The sequence below is a fragment of the Vidua chalybeata genome, chromosome 8, assembly GCF_026979565.1.
Source record: "Vidua chalybeata isolate OUT-0048 chromosome 8, bVidCha1 merged haplotype, whole genome shotgun sequence".
NCBI classification, from domain to species: Eukaryota; Metazoa; Chordata; class Aves; order Passeriformes; family Viduidae; genus Vidua; species Vidua chalybeata.
Genome location: NC_071537.1, coordinates 24,246,590 through 24,263,699, shown reverse-complemented (window position 1 = coordinate 24,263,699; position 17,110 = coordinate 24,246,590). Strand labels below are relative to the sequence as shown.

The window sequence follows — 17,110 nt, the reverse complement described above, 5'->3', positions numbered from 1 at the left end:
GAGGAGAGAATAGGAAGATAATGGTTTATACAATGTAAATCCCACATTCTGTAAAGTAAGGATTTTTAGGTTAATACTGAATGACAAAATGTGTCTTCTTGCTCTCTTTTGGCGTTTAGTTAAGGAAAAACCTCTAGTGAAAATATTTCTTGCCCTCCAGCTGCATGAGCACTGAGATACCTCAGTTGCAGAGTGGCCGGGTGCTCGAGCACCCTGTGGGCAGGGCTGGCTGCTTCTGTGCCAAGGAGCAGGCTGTTTCTTGGAAATGTTTATGCAATTCAGCTGTGCTCCTGCTGGAGCCAGACACTTTAAATTAAAAAAAAAAAAAACCCAACAGCTACAAAAAAACCCAAACAAACCAGAACACCCAGCCTCAGATCTCCCAGGCCATTAGTGTATCTCACTTAGGTTTCACCTTCTACCAAATACTGTCAAATACCTGTTTTGTTTGGTTCTGCAGGGTGGAGGGAGCTGGAGGGCTGCCTTCACTGCTGTCAGTGGTTCCTAATGATGTTTCCCACTAGAGAAAATGAGCTTGCTTGTTTGCAAGTCCAAATTCCCTGTGGGGCACTGCTTGGGAAACTGAAGATATGGGAAGGAAAATAATATCTATTAGGGCAACGTGTAAACATCCATAAAGCAGAATAGCAAAACACGTACAGAGAATGTTGTAACTTTGCCAACAAACTAATTAGAGTCACTGACTGAGGAGAGAGCTGTGACAGTCAAAAAGTTAAAATAAAAATAAATCAAAAGTTTAGTCTAGCAATTGTAACGGGAAATTACCAACAGAGTCAGGGCTCCTACATTCTTTTCCTGGTTCTGCTTCCGATTTACCGAGAAAGTTGGAGAAGCCAGATTTTAAAAGTAGCTTCTAATTTGGAACGCCTCCGTTTCTGATGCCTAGCTGTACGCACAGAGGACTCCACAGACCATTATCTTCAGTGCTCCCTGTGCATTTGTCAGGGCAGAGCATTTCGGGGCACTGGTGTCTCTGAAGTCACGTATGTGACCTGGACAAACCCACAGTCACTGGCCCGCCCAAGAGGCCGTCTCTGAAAGTTTCCCATCTGGGAATTGTGGCTGGCACAACATATTGCTGTGGGAGTCTGATGTTTAAATGCTCTTTATGGCTGACATAACATATTGCTGTGGGAGTCTTATGTTCAAATGCTCTTTGTAAACATTTACAAGACTTCCAAGATGCACTCTGTCTCCAAAGTCAGTGCTATTACTTTTGGAAATAATGAACCCTGTGAACTGCACATTTTCTGAAAGGACCACTGCTTGGTAGGGGCACTGAGCTGCATTTTCAAGTCTGGCTGCAGGATGAGTTTAAGTAGAGGGTGACTTAATCGAAGAATGAAAAATAATTTATCATCCATTCAGTAACACCCCCCCCCAATAGAAACTGCAAATAAAACAATCTGTGATGCCTCAGGAGGGGAGGGAAGGTCTCTCAAACACAGGAGCTCTCTGGACACAGAGAAAAAATTTCTTAAGAATTCAATTCCATAAGAATTTCTAAATGAAGAGAACATGTGACTTCTTCTTACACTGAGTTGTGCTATGAGCTCCTCGGAGGCAGAACCAAATTAAGTATGAATGAGGATAAGGATGTCTCCATAAATTGACATTTTCTTGCACTACATTCAGTTACAATCGCTCATCTTTATCAGGGGACACCATGGGTCGGAGAGCTACACTCTTGAGTGCCTGCCAGCACTCACTCACTTGTGGAAGTCTGAATGTTTCTCACTATACCAATGCACTGGGTTTTCTTCTTCTGTGCTATACTACTGTAAATATGTGTGTCCTGGTCAGCTTTATCTTTGTTATCAGCCAGAATATTTACAGTGGCTTGTTAGAAGCAAATTACTATAGATGTTTGCCTGTTTGTAATGGAGGTTGCTACTGATCCAATCTTCTAAAGAATATTGCTATGCTGAGGAATAAGCATAAAAAAACCAGAGAATGTTGTTTACTGACACTACAGAAAGAAAAAAAAGGGCTGGAGTAGGTTTGGTGTCCCCTGCTCTTCCACCCACAGCATGCGGGGGAGAGCGCACTCAATGTTCCTTTCCCTTCTTGCTCCCACATGCGACCCAGGAGGTAACATAGTGTTCACCATCTCCATCAGCCACTGGAGCCCGAGTCTCAGAGCTCCTGCCAAGCTCAGGTCTTCTGCCAACCACCTGCTTTTGCAACCCTTGTTTTCACATGGAAAGCAATTTGGACCTACACACTGAGAAATCGCACAAGCTCCCAAAACAAAAACAAATGCCTTCCCAGCATGATGGCTCATTTCACTTTTGTAAACTTTATCTGGAAGCCTTAAAAAAGAAAAGCTGCTTAGGCCTGACATGTAAGTAACTGACAAAGAACCCTTTGATAGGTGATCATAGTACACTGCCACTATACAGGCAAAGTATCTCTCTCTGGGCAGCAACAAACTAAACACAGTGACATGGACAGTGCTTCAACACCTGCTAGGGACTCTGGGAAAATAGCTTCATCTTTACAGCTGTCCTAGCACAGCTGGATACAACACCCTCACGCACCCTCATCTTCACATACCTCACCATATTTTGTTAAGTACAACACACAGTTTTAGCAAGTGAATGTATGTACAAAAAATAAACCTGGTATTTGCATACAGTCATTGTCAACTCTACTGGCTTTCCTAGATAAAAAGGCTTTCTTTGAGGGACATTTAACATTCAGACATCAGAACGCAGCATTTGAGAATCCTCTCCTGTTTCCTTCAAAAGGCAGAAATAGTGAAACCATTTACCAAGAGCCAGAAACCAGATAAAGTTAATAAAAGTTATTATTTCCACTAGTCAGAATGACTTTCCTTCATACTCAATCCCAGTTTGTGCACACCCATATGATCATATATAGGCTGTGAAAAGCAGAACTATTAAAAATCATCTTAACTACAGGATTTTAGTGGAAAATAGACTAGATTTCTAAACTGGAATTTCTAGTTAAAAAGTAGTCTTTTATTACTAATGAGCTACTCCTCCTGATACTATATATATTGCTAGTGACATATATTCAATAGAGATTATTTTATCATAATGAAACTAATATTAAAAATATTTATTCAAAAAGTGAAAATGTATATTTCTAAATACTCAGTGTCACTAACAAGTATTATGTTTTCTTGAACTTTTGAATACTTCTTACAGAAACCACTCTCAGAACTGTTGAACTCTAGCTTCAACATATGAACTCTTCATTAACGGGATATGTCCTTCATGCTTGCCTCCAATATCTTCTTCCCAAAGTTTCCTAATTAAAAAAAAATCTTTATTTTTCTACTACACACACCCACCCATTTTCAGTCATTCATTGCTACTTCCCTTTGTTTTGTAGGCTCGTCCAAAAGGAGAAGGCCTGACACCATACCAGGGCAAGAAACGCTGCTTTGGTGAATATAAGTGCCCCAAGTGCAAGAGAAAATGGATGAGTGGAAACTCCTGGGCTAACATGGGACAAGAATGTATCAAGTGCCACATTAATGTTTATCCTCACAAACAGGTAAGAGAAGTGCAGACCCGATGGCAACAGGCTTGGAACTAGGAATGCTGTTGACTTCGTAAAGCGTGGGTAAGACTTAGAAAGAACTTGACATGGACTACAACACCCCACAGAGAATGTTTCCCAGATGAGTTGTCTCAGTTTTGGAAATCTGAACAAGTGTCAGAGTTGCAAAATATATCAGCCCATATCTAAAACAGTCAGGGACCACAGTTCCCTGGTGAGGACGTATGATAGCGAGTTTCCATTCACCATAGTATTTTCATCATGAAAACTCACACCAGATCAAATCAAGTGCCCCTGTTCCACACCTGGTCCTAGGCAGTGGCAGACACTGCCAGAAAGGTGTTTTTATAGACAAGACAAAACAATCACCTCTGAAGATACTTCCCTAGCCTCTTTATGGCCTAGTGAATCTCTGCATTCTCCCAGTTTGTCACCAAACAGATCAAACCTTGCAGAGACTATTAAATAGCTGAAATCCAGCCACATGGGCCACCAAGCCTTGCTGTGTCACTGTAGAAGAGTAAGATGCTTGTGTCCAATTTAGGACAAAAATTTGAAAACCTTATTTCAGGATTGCTCAATATTCATTGCAGTGAATTAGGCATTTCTTCTCAATTTCCAGGCTTGCCCTTTTTTCCCATCCTCATCTCCACAGCTCTATTTCATTTTCCCCAGCCACTTTCCCAAATCCATGGACTTCCCAGTACTCTAAGGTTCGTCCATGTCTCACAAAGAATGGTTTGGTGCTGAATTACTCCCATGTAAATAGCTCAGGCAATAATATCAGAGTAGTGAAGATAATAATCTCCACTCTGGATAGCTCTGGGGTAGCCATTCATGCACATATGTTGGCTCTGTGAATGGCTTATGCAGCTATGCTCAAATCTTGATTTCCTGTGCATACCTTTCGTTAGTGAGTCCCTGGAGAGGAGAGCAGCCACACTTTCCTGCCACCTGCTCATTGTTCCTGGAGGCTCATTTCACTCCAGGAAACTATCCCAGGCCAGTTCTCCACAAGGAATGTCTCAATTCAGCCCTATGCTCTTAGTCCACATGGCCTAGCTGTGAGAATGAGCTTTTAATCTCTCTGGGGCAGGAAAAGTCTTCTCAGCACTTTTACAGCTGTGTATATACTTTAGAGTGCTCTATAAATACAGCTCTAAATCTCTGTATTTAAAAGAGATGGTGGAGCATTACAAGAAGTAACACAAGGGCCTGACAGGAGGGCTGCTGCCATTCATTCCCCAGCTCATCCACTGAGTAGGGAATCAGGTGGTTGTCACACCTGAGCTGCAAAACTGCTCTGCAAGCAAGCTTTGCTAAATTGTTCCATTGTGTTCCTCCTTCTGCATTTTCACCACTCCCTCAAGTGACAACCTTCCCATGGGAGTGCTTACAGGAATGCACGGAACATGGGGCAAAAAGCATAGGCCCATTGAGCTCAAGCCTTACTGAATGCTAAAGAACCACCAGACACATCTGCTCTATGGCAATTTCAAAAGGTGTTTCCCAGGTGGTTACTTTAGCTACTCTAAACATAAACAGGAATCTCAGACAAGACTTAAACCTTTCCTATTCTTCCAAGGAATTTGGATTTTGTGGTTGTTTATGCTCCTTACTCTGCTTCAGCAATTGAGCCAGTCCTTATAGTCATTCACCAGCATTCTTGGCAGTGTAACAACCCAGATGCCAAGCTCTGAATTCTCATTTTCTTCCCCTGCCTACTATAGCTGCAACATCTGCGCCCATAGTTATTTCCTGGCTGGCCTCTTATCAAGGCTTCTTCTCCGACTTTGTGGCTAAGGCCGGTGCTGTTTGTGATGACAGCTGTTGCACTGGTGCAGAACCAGCCATCTGGTGACTGACTTGTCCTCTTGGACACTATTTTCTTCCAGCTGTCAGGAATTTACTGTCGGACTGGAAATAATTTGGTATGTAAATACATACCTCATGATACTCAAATTATTACTTCCATGGGCAATTCAGTGGTCTCATCATAATTCCCATATCTGAGTGCAACCACAGCCACCTCACTTCCCTCAGTATGGGGAGGGGTGGGTATGATCACTCAAGCCCAATAAACTTTTCAACAGTTTCAAGCCTACAAGTATGATCTTTTGACTCTTTAGATTTAATAAACTCACCCCAGCATGCCCACACTTGTGTACTCCAGCTATGGGAATACAGTTCCCCTCAGACTGCTGCTTTTCTTAACTCTTAAAAAAGAGATTTTCACCATTTACCTCATGCTGTTATCAGTCATTCCTAGCTGGCCTGTCCCAGAGGCATGCTGCTGACAGAGGCTGCTTGCTCTCTCTAAGCATCCTGCCTCTGATCTGCTGCCTTCTTATCACTGTCTCTTGGATTCATGGCGACAGCCCAGGGCCTTGGTAATGTCCCTCTTTCCCCAGGCAGATAGAAAAGCAGAGGGTCTGCTGCTCAAGAATGGACATTGCATTTAATCTTTTCTTCCCCAGTGCCCAATTTTTTTTTATTGGACTAAAAATTTACAAATTCATTATAGCATGTGTTTCTTGAGGGAAGCATGGCTCCTTAAGACTGTTAACCTAACAATTATCCTGCCAGCAATAGCTGCAGAATCTTTCTAGTCACATTCTTAATCTGACATTTATTCATCTCATTTGCTGCATTAAGACTTGATGTAAATGAGTCCAGAAAATTATTTTTAAGTGTTTTCTGTCATTTGAGTTCTGCTATGATCCTCTATCCGTTAGTGATGCAATTAAATTGTTCCATTCCACAGCAGAAAATACAAACAGAAGCAGGCACATTATTCCATTCTACACCTTAGTGGAAACAATTTCCCTCAAGATGTCCTAGTGATGCTTTCTTTAACACCTAACACTTTATAAGGGTGAGATTTTTGTTTGAGGGGTTTGGGGTTTCAGCTGACTGTTGGGGAATGCAGAGGTCATGAACTATATCTAGATGGGGACAGCAGTAACTCTCAATCAAAAGTTAATTCACAGGTCAGGAATTGATATATAAATTTGGATTTCTGACAGCTTCATTCCCCTGCGGCAATATCTTTATTCACCACCACCAAATGCTTTCCTGGTGGAGCTGCACAAGATTATTTCCACCCCACAACTACCAGGAGAAAATTAAACAAAGGTGCACAAAAGTGAAGTCCGGAAGAACACAACTGTGGATGCTTGCATTAAAAAAAAAAAAAAAAAAAAACCAGCCAACAAGATTTAACTTTTCCAGTTAAACTGTCAATTTATTGGAAAAAAGGATACCTTTCTCCTGAGGAACATAGCAGGATTTACTGTTGTTCTACAAACCCCATTTCACTGCTTTTTGAGGAAAAGAGTTAACTTTTCAGCCAAATAGCCTGTCCCCTTCTCCACACCCTGTCCCAGTGCATGGCTGAGTCCTCAGCAGCAGTGCAGAGCTCTTGCAGCCTCCTCAGTTACTGGTGTCTCCTGCAGAATTCAGGCAGTCTCCAGAGCTGACAGTGTGCAACAGCCAGGCCCTGCTGCACCCCTCCTGTGCCCCTCTGCTCCCACCACACCAGAGCTGCCCAGCCCTGATGGACACACAGCTCTGTGACTAACATCCTACACTTTTAGCATGGTGTAAGAATGGTTCAAGAGTTACTACTATTAGGTTCTTCTCAATTAGTAACAGACAGCAGCAGGACAAGAACACTTGCTACTCAGGGTGAATAAAGGGTTCTTTTTTGCCTTTACAAGAAAGCCATGAAGAGAAAACGGCAAATGGAGATAAGCTGGGATTTCCTTTTATGCAAAAGTTGGGTTGAAATGGTTTTGAGACACAAACCACACAAGTACACTACCAATTTCAAAGCCTCAGCCCTCCACCACCTCACCAGCAATGCAGTCTGGGCTCTGCACAGCTTCATTCCTTCCAGCTGGCCCTTGGTAACCTGCTTTCCTGCATTTGTAACCCCTCTCTCCCCAGCCTGTGTTGTAACATACTGGTAACAATAACAGTTCTGAAATCAAAATGCTTTGCAGGCCAAAAAGCTGAGCTCAATCAACACAGGGGGAAAGCAAACTACGGAGAGCTATTGTTTCTGAAAACCATCCAAAAACTCTTGGCACTTCAAGGCATTCCCAATGTCCTTTGCACTATTTCCAGGAAAAATGATTCCCAAGGCCTTGCATATTAAAAAAAAAAATCTGGCTTATATCAATAAACATGATAACTGCTGTATTTTTCACTTTAATCAGAGCACAGCTAGCATGTAGAAGCAATCAGAGCTGAGTCAAATAGCCTGTTTCAAGTGTAGCATTTCAAAACTCTCTATTCGCTATTGAAGAGTGTAAATTAACCCCTGGGACTCCAGAACCTGCGCTTCATCTTTGTATATTTATGTAATGAAAAGTCTTGAGGAATATTTGTGGGCAAATGTTGGTGGAATAAGTGGTAGATGAGGTAGAAAGGCAGTTTTTCTGACCAAACACACTTACGCAACTTGCCTGTCTTGTGGAATAAGCAGTATCTGGACCAGTGCTTGGATTGCAAGCCTAGAAACAGAATTGGTGGTTCTGATTTTAAACTGCTCAGTAGGGTTGCAGGGCATTTGAAGACTCTATCTACCTTCCTCATCTAACACAGGAAATCCACTTTGCAGTTGAAATGTAAATGAAGGAAGACTCAAAGACCTGTGTGGTGCAGGACATTATCATGGTTCAAAACACCAAATCAGAAAGAAGCCATTGATAATCACTACTGAGTCACTCCTATATATTGTTTTGACTAGCTGTGCAACATAATGAGAGTGTTGCACTTATAATCCAGTACAATCAAGCAAGAATTTACAGACATCCCTCGTTCAAGATGATAGAATATATTTTGTGTCATTTTAGCTATTCAGAGAGAGAAACTCTTCCCTGATTTATGAAAATTGCAATATTGCAATATTACATAGCCAGAAAAAAAGCTTTAAATATCTCTGCTCCTGTCCACAGAATTTCAGGTAGGTGGCTTGACAAAGAACTCATAAATGAAATCTTAGATGATAAGGTGTACTTTAAGACCTTACAGATAAAGAAAAAGTCTTTAAGATTAAGAAAAGTGTTAAGAGATAAATGGCCAAGATAGTGTAATTTTTATTTACCCACCCACTGCTCCAAGAATTTTGAAGATATAAGCAAGGGTCTAATATCCCTGTAAAAACAGTGAGAAGCTTATGGCTAGTTTTCAGATTTCACACCACATGCTGTGTCTACCACAGTCCCATGGAAGAACTGCTGCCTTCATGGCACTGTGCAATGAAACAGCCTTTCAGACACATTTCATGAAAACATTTCAGATCAATTATGGATTAGGTAACTTGGGAGTGTTTTCCAAGCAAATAGTCCACTTTATTAAGTTCTACCTCATATCTCTATCACTTCCCTACCTATTAGACTTCCCAAACCTTTAACTTTGTCACAATATTTAACATGGATATTTTATTTTCAGAATGATTGTGAAGCCTTTTACATGCCATGGAAAGTGAAAGCACAAATACCTACTAACAATGAATCAGCTTAATTTCCTCCAACACTGTGATTTTGTGAATATTATTAAAAATACATAATTTATTACTGAGATTCAGTGCAAAGGATTGTGTCATGAGGTTGGATCTTGTTTTGGTTTTGTATAAGTTTGGAATTTTTTTTATTTTATTAAAAGCTTTGCAGCTGTTCTGTTTCAAAACTTTCAGCCTCAAAAACATGGGACTACCTATTGGGAAAGCACCATTTAGCTATGCAGTATCTGTGCATAGTTAAGACCGTTTTCTTCATGTAGCAGCTCGTCCTAACATTGATAATCCCTGCTCTGCATTGCTGGGTAATGGGATTCCCATGCTTTAGGTGTTAATGCCTTTGGGACATCTCAGTTACTGGAGCTAAGCAAATGAACTATATTGTTGTCACTGCTTTTAGAAATGAAGTCCTCAATTCAGTATTTTGGTAATTTGACTGCAACAAAGTTAACTCTGCCTTTATAAAGAATGACATTAAGTTGTGAGGCCACTCTGAACCAATGTAGAGCTGAAGGGCTGAAAAAATCACTCCATACCTCAGGAAAGAAACATAGTACCTTTTTAATTACCAATAGAAAGCTCAGTTGGGCATAAAAGTAGACTTCACATGCTTAATAAAGAGCAACAAGGACAAAACCTTGGATCTGATTTCCTTCCCACCACTGCAGAGACCCCTGGAAAAGCCGGATGGCCTGGATGTGTCAGACCAGAGCAAAGAACATCCTCAGCATCTGTGTGAGAAGTGCAAAGTTTTGGGCTACTACTGCCGCCGTGTGCAATAAACCTTCAAAGTGGCCTCTTCCCATCCCCATCGTCCTGAGAGATTCTCTGGCAGCATGCGATCAACAGCAGCACAACAGATCAAGATAAAAGCTAGAATAATTGCCAGTATTGCCTATCTAATAATATGCCTTACCATTAATAGAATGTAACATTTCTCCTGTGCATGTGCATGCATGCAATAGGTATTTACAGGACTATGATTTGTATACATATATATGTAAATTTATATATGTACACACATAAAGTGTTACTGATGATGTTCACAACAGAACTACAGTTACAGGTTCTGCTGATTGTTTACACAGACCCTATATCACAGCCAGGTGAAATGAAGTACTTTTCAAAAGGCAAGGAATAATATTCACAAGGAATATTTGTTACATGCATGGCTTTTGCAGAGGTTCAGTAACTGTGGGGCCACTAATTGTAAGCACTCACCCACAACACGAACGCTGTTCTTATTATATGACAAGACAAAGGAAGATGAAACAAGCCACAGCATAAAAGAGGAATTACTGCTTTCCCAGTTTTAGAAAGTCTTAAGAGTTTTGTGCTGCTGATTTCTTGGACTTTTTTCTATTTGTTACCATCTCTTGGGCAGGGCTTAGGCAAAATAATTTTTGCAGGACATGGAAAAAAAAGTGAATAATTGTTTGAGGGGTGTGGGTTGGGTAGGAAGGGAATGCTATAAGATTCCAAGAGGTTTTTGGAAGAGAAAAAATTGGCTTGCATATGCAACTACCAGATCCTTCTCTTGTCATCTAATCCTACTGACATGGCCCCTTCTATGTGCATGGTGTGTTCATTAGGCCACAAGCACATTAAATTTACTATGAATAAGGGGATAAGAATACTTAAAACTGACCCCAATACCCTTAACTGAAAGATTAGCCAAACTTACTATTTATAGTAGTTTAAAAGCCACTTTCTGGAAATATTTTTACATCCTGTTTTCTACTATAGAAATTTGTTATAATACGAAACACGTTAGCCATAGGGGTGTTTTAAGGCATGGAAAACACTTTATATAACTCTCTTTCTTTATGTCTTCCTGAAGAAGACCTACATACCTGGGGAGAAATTTAGGAATTATATTTCATTGTCCCGTTTCAGGTAAAACTTTGCACAGGGACAGCCTGCTGCAAAGAACATCTCATCAGGGATTGGCAAATATAAACTGAAAGTACCTCGAGACAGTATCCTGTTTGTATGTCTATGTGAGAGTACATTGGCAAAAGGACACAACAAGCAATTCATTTGTAGCGTTCACTAAAAAAATTAGAGGCATAATGTTTGAGATTGGTGGGGTTTACATCAGCAATTTACATTTTTATGAAGTTTCCTTTAGGGAGATTGATTTGTGTGAATGATACTTAGAGAAAACACTTTAAATCCTAAATAACTTGATGTGAACTAAATGTGTTCTGAGGACTAATTCTGTAATGCAAAGACAGTGGGGGATTTATGCCAAGTGATAGCAGGATGTTGCCAGTATGTCAAGACAAGCTTTTATAAAGTAGGAAACTTATCATGAGCATTCACCTAGGGAACGTGAAGCTCCTGATAAATTTGCTGCAGGGTCAAACTCTTGCCATTTCCCTGCTTTGCTATAAGCAGGGCAAAATTGTGTCTGCTTGTTTGGTGTGAGTGGCATGTACAGATCTTGCAAACTCCATTATTTATGGCAGCCCGAGTGACCCAGCCTGCTGGTCACAGCAATGGATAAGCATCCTGACTCCTGGCTTCTGACCACAGCTCTCCCATAGCTCCCTGATTTTGGGCAAGTCACAAGATCCTTCTGGACCTCAGTTTCCCCAACTGCAAAAAGGGGGTAATAATACTTTAGTATACCTACCTCACAGGAGAGTTGTGAGGTTTACTTAATATCTCTTAAGTGTTTTGGCATCACTGGATGAAAAGTGCTATGTAATGCTAAAATAGAATTAACTAAATTAATCACTTGGAAACTACTTTTGCCCTGTTAGCAACTCAAACTAAAATAGCTGAAAATAATATTATTGAAAGTAACACTAATAAACAGTTTGGTTGCCTCAGTGAAGATATGCAGTTTTAGCATTTTCAAATGCAAACACATTCTTTTGCACAGATTCACAAATTAACTTAGAGACAAATTCTCTCAACAAAGATACTAATCTGTCTATACAAATAAGAAAATACACAAGCAAATCTAGGGGTGGATTTTCTAAGCTTGACCTCTAGGATTAATCTCAATAGTTTGTTTCAAGCATGAGTAATTTTGAAAGAGCAGCATTTTAAACCAGATCTGTTTTTTCCTCTTGAGCACTTAATAGTACAGGAACAAAAAAAAAAAAAAAAAAAAAAAAAAAAAAAAAAAAAAAAAAATCACCTAGATGGTTCACATCTAGCTAAAGAACATGTAGAAAAAAACCCTTAGATAAAGATAAAGGAAAAACGTTATTTTATTTTCTCCCTGAAACCAAGATATTGCTATCAAACATTTTGTTCAGTATTGAAATAATCTCCCTGTTATGAAAACCACTAATACCAGTAAAATAGCACAACTCTTTACATAGCTGTATAACTATATCACACACCAGCAGGTTCTGACAAAAAGATGACTAAAAGATGCCATTATAAGCATTGATATTTTCATGACAGTGCCCTATTAAGAATTGTTTATCCAGATTCAACACTGCGAGGCAATGCCTTTAGCTTATGGATTTTTAGATTGTACTAAAAATACACATGATCTACTTTAACACAATGTCTATAGGTGTAGCATAATAACTCTTGAGAGCATACTTATGAGAGTTCAGTATTTACATTATTGATGTGTTCCTAGGCAGAAGACATATAAAGTATTTAAGTGAGTCTCAGCATATCTGTAATAAAGAGGAGAGCAGATTTCCCCCTGCCCCGGCGCTGGGGGAAAGCAGATGAAGAACACAACGCGTGGAAAAGCAAGGAGCGACACTGCCGTGGTTTGTTCTGCCTAAAGCAGGGGCGCAGCTCCGGCGGTGCGGGTGGCACCGGCACCTCCTCCCTGCACAGGCTGGAGCCGCCTCCCTAAAGCTGGGCCTGGCAAGGCAGGAGCAGCGAGCTCGGCCGAGGGGTCCCTCTGTCCCTGCGGGCAAGGCAGGAGCAGCGAGCTCGGCCGAGGGGTCCCTCTGTCCCTGCGGGCAAGGCAGGAGCAGCGAGCTCGGCCGAGGGGTCCCTCTGTCCCTGCGGGCAAGGCAGGAGCAGCGAGCTCGGCCGAGGGGTCCCTCTGACCCTCCCTGCGTGACTTGGCTGCTGGGATTGGAGCCTTGGGCCCGAGGCATTCACTCCACACTCGAGTCTGTGCAGTTGGAGTTGCTGGGAAAACACATCCACATAAGTAATTGTGTAGAACAGCTTTATGACCATTGGCTTTTAGTTTGTGGCACAGAAGGGACATTTCTGAATTTTTATTTCAAAGCAAAAAAAAAAAAAAAAAAAAAAAAAAAAAGAACGATTGATCAAAAATACAAAATTACTTCTACTCCCTGCTTCCCCACACAAAGGTAATTTCACCTATAGATGTAACCAGCTCTTTCCAAATCAGAAAAAAAAAGGTTAAGGTGCAGATTTTTGACTGGAAAAATGAGGAACTGATTTATCTTTTAAATTTTAGTGACTGCTTTCTGATGTTCTCTAACTAGCTCTGGATTGAGAGCATCAGCTAGCAATCATTGAAGGCATTAGTAGACAGTATTGGCAGGAGTGAAGCAAGCATTAATAAAAAGAGTTTTAAATCAATACAGGCCTCCCTAAACTGAGTATTCTTTAGGGGTGTACCTGAGAGCAGTTTGGCTCTGTGCATTTATTTGGCAAACTGGATTTTCAACCTTGGTTGCTTGCTGTTGACAGCCCATCAATATATCCTGTCCTATTCTATTTTTTTAATTTTCACCTTTTCAGATTTTTTTTAAACTTCCATTTATTTCTTTAAAAGCAACAAAAACCAATCAAACAAATAAACACCCCACAGTTTGTTTTGTGAGTTGGTCATAACATTTCATATCGAATTTGGCATTGGCATGCCTCTGGAAAAATGTTTGAGTAATTTGAAATGTGTGTTATAGGTTTTTAGCTGCTTTAACCTTATGAGGCTACAATGAAGTTATTACAAATACTTCATTTAAAGGCGATGAAGAAATATCCTAGTAGTTTAAAGGATGGCCCCATTTTAGCCAGTTCCTACTGCTGCTACCACAGATGTAAAATGATGCCACACAAGCAAAATTTGAGGCATTTTTGTCTCAAAGTTGCTATTTAATTTCAGATAAATACACAAGAGTATATATTATTTCTGAAAATAGGTGTATTTTGAAGTTCCCCATTATATGGGACTTAGTTTTTAAACAAAAAATGTGAAGTTACATATGTCTGAGAGAAGCCTTATACCTAGAAGTATTATCTACATTTTACCTTTTTGTATAACATGAAATTTAGATTATACATTAATTGCATACCTGTGACACTCTAGCATTTTTTTAAAAAAAACTGAAACCTACTTAAAACATCAAAAGTTTAGAGCTTTTGGAAATGTCAGACTTCATAGATTAGTGGTCTTTGTCCTGCAGTCACATAGAAGATTTTTTTTGTCCTATTCTGGATCCTAAGAGATGTCCACTGAACAGTAAGCAATAAATCATCAACACGTGTTTTTCAAGTTAAGTCGATAGACATATATTTTCCACTTGCCTCTGCCAACATATTTTAAAACGTGATTGAACTATCCCCATAGAAAAGTCATTCTTTCAGATATCACTCCACTCCCAACTGGGCTTCCATCCGTATCTCTTCCTTATCTGCAAAACCAGTGCTGTCCATTGAGTTTGCTGTATCGCTCAAGTGCTCAGAGGGCTGTTTGAGATCTTAGATATAGGGATGATGGATTGTGTTTCTAGGATGAATTTCAAAGGGACAATCGTGTGCAGTTACTAGCTATAGATGATTGATATAAATGTTTACCCCTGTATGAAGTATTTTACAGTTTTACTTGCAGATGTGTATTTATCTTGAGTTATACTTGACATAGAGTTTCTTTCAATTTTTTTTAATACTATGTGTGTATTTTGGAAACCTTTTTAGATGTTAAAATTTTTGAATGGTTACAAATATTTCTTATAATACTGAATTGTTATCTGGAAACTCTTTGCAGTAACTTTTTTGTATATATTTGAGGGCCTTTTTAAAAAAGTATTGTTTGTTTTTTGGGCAAAGTTTTTACAATTGGGAAGCTTTCAGAAGGGCCTTCCTCTCAACTAGGATACTAACAGAGGTAAGAGTTTTCTTAAGTATTTTGCAGTATTTTGCAGAACTAAGGATGTATCCTCAAGAAAATATTTATGGAAATAATTTACTTTTTTTTTTACAATGCTTTTGTCTGTATAAAGTATGCAACAGAACTACATTAAGAAGGAAATATTGTCTACATAAAATATTATATGAAAGTTGGTACATAATTCTGACAAAAAACCTTGCAATTCTTTAAGCCATATTGTTTTTGTTATCCTTGGATGAAAATATCAGTATTAAGTAACCAGTGTATTATTCAAGTGCTTAGACTTATATGAAAATGCTTATACGGTTTATTTATGTGTATTTGGGGAACGAGTGCTAGAAAAGCTATCACTAGACATGTAGCAAGTGAGGAGCAAATAACAGTATAATGTCACTTTATGGCCTTGTGAGAGACACAAAGGTGTTGAAAGCAACGTGGAGACTCAGCTTTCAGAAACTCCGAAGCACAAGTGGTGGGTTTCAAATGGTGGCTCTTTCCTTCCCCATGACTAGAGGGGAAGAAAGTTGGTTGGGACACTGTTTAACTTGACTTTCACAACTCTTTGCAGACTGTGAGCTCAGCTATGCAGTATCATCTACAGCAATAATATCAATCAAAGGATGTAAGAGAAAAGGATTGAAGTAGATTATTGTAGGGGTTTACATTTATTTTAATTAGAACTCATAGCAATATAGAATATGCATGTGCACGTATTCGAAGCATTTTACACTTTACATTTCATGTAGTTTGATTATATTATGAAGGATTGAGTTTTTAGTTTGCTATTTTACCATGCTAAAATGGGAGGTCTGCCCAGCCCTGTACTGGATTCTTGTTTCCTTTAAAAGGTTATTTAGTACAGCACTCACTGCATTGTGTAATAGTGCTAAAACTAACACTATTTTATGAATTTCTTCAGCTTTAAAAAAATTAACGTAATGATTATTACATTTGTTTAACTGTACCCACTGACCTTGTCAGATTCAGTTGGCAAATTGTGTAATTTCTTTTTCTGTAACTGTTAATAAACTTGTACAGCTAAAACAAACAAAACCTATGGACAAAGGCCTCAGAGGTACCAGTTCTGTTTCAGCAATCAAGATGACAGCTTGCTCATTTGGTGACTGCGTTGCTACCAAGACTGTAAAACCTCTGTTGTGGATTGTCCATAAAATGGCATTCCGACATGTGCCTTATTTGCTGGATAGTATACAGCTTTCCTCTAGTATTCTAGCATTTTAATGCTGTATTAAAGTATTGCAAAAAAAACAGCAAGAGCGTGGCCTCGTTTTCTTGAACATTCCTTCTTTTGACAATTTACTCCCAGCTGCAGTGGGTTCCTGGTTATGGCCTGGCCAGCCACAGTCTGGTGCCTGAGGAGCAAACCTGCCCTACCATAGCCATGACCCAGACCATGGGAAGAAGACTTTCTCCACTGCAGTCCCTCTGCTGCAAGGAGCCTGGTCACATCAGGGTGACAGCTCTTCACTGCTAGTGAGGCACCTCGGGTTAATGGTGCCAGCTCCTGTTTTTATAGAAAACCTTCTATAATCAAAGTACACTTGTAGCCTTTGGTTGGATAGGAAAGTTTATGTGCCAGAAAGTTGCTTTAGTGAAAAAACAACATTCATCATTCTTTGCAAACACAGAAGTGAGTGAGAAATAGACCTACTAAATGCTTGTTGTGTAGTAGCAGTGCTCTCCTCACACTCCCAGCCAAAGTTCAGTGGCAAGTACTTTTCTCCTGAGACTGACAATACTGTAGTGATTGGAAATTAAAAGAAGGGTGTCAAGAAATTAACTTCGGATTTTAGGTATCCTGCCTCTAATACAAGAGATTGCCTTCATTTAAAACAAGCAGAAAATTTTTATTAGACACATCAGCACACATTTTTTTATGCCTGATCATCCCTACGAAACACACTGCGTATTTGCCACTTGGAGATCTTCATCACATTGAC

General features: G+C 39.8%; 1 protein-coding gene across 2 annotated transcripts in view; it reads left to right on the top strand.

Moving 5' to 3' along the window:
• Positions 1 to 16,420, top strand: part of ZCCHC24 (zinc finger CCHC-type containing 24) — a 105,391-nt gene extending 88,971 nt beyond the window's left edge. The window contains exons 3-4 of one of the 2 annotated variants that reach the window (XM_053948552.1): positions 3,382 to 3,546; positions 9,745 to 16,420. In XM_053948552.1, the coding sequence (XP_053804527.1) occupies positions 3,382 to 3,546; positions 9,745 to 9,858 (279 nt within the window). In that variant the 3' untranslated portion in view covers positions 9,859 to 16,420. Of the gene's footprint in view, positions 1 to 3,381; positions 3,547 to 9,009; positions 9,089 to 9,744 lie in introns of those variants that run through there. The other variant, XM_053948553.1, reaches the window with a different exon arrangement.
• Positions 16,421 to 17,110: the final 690 nt, after the last annotated feature.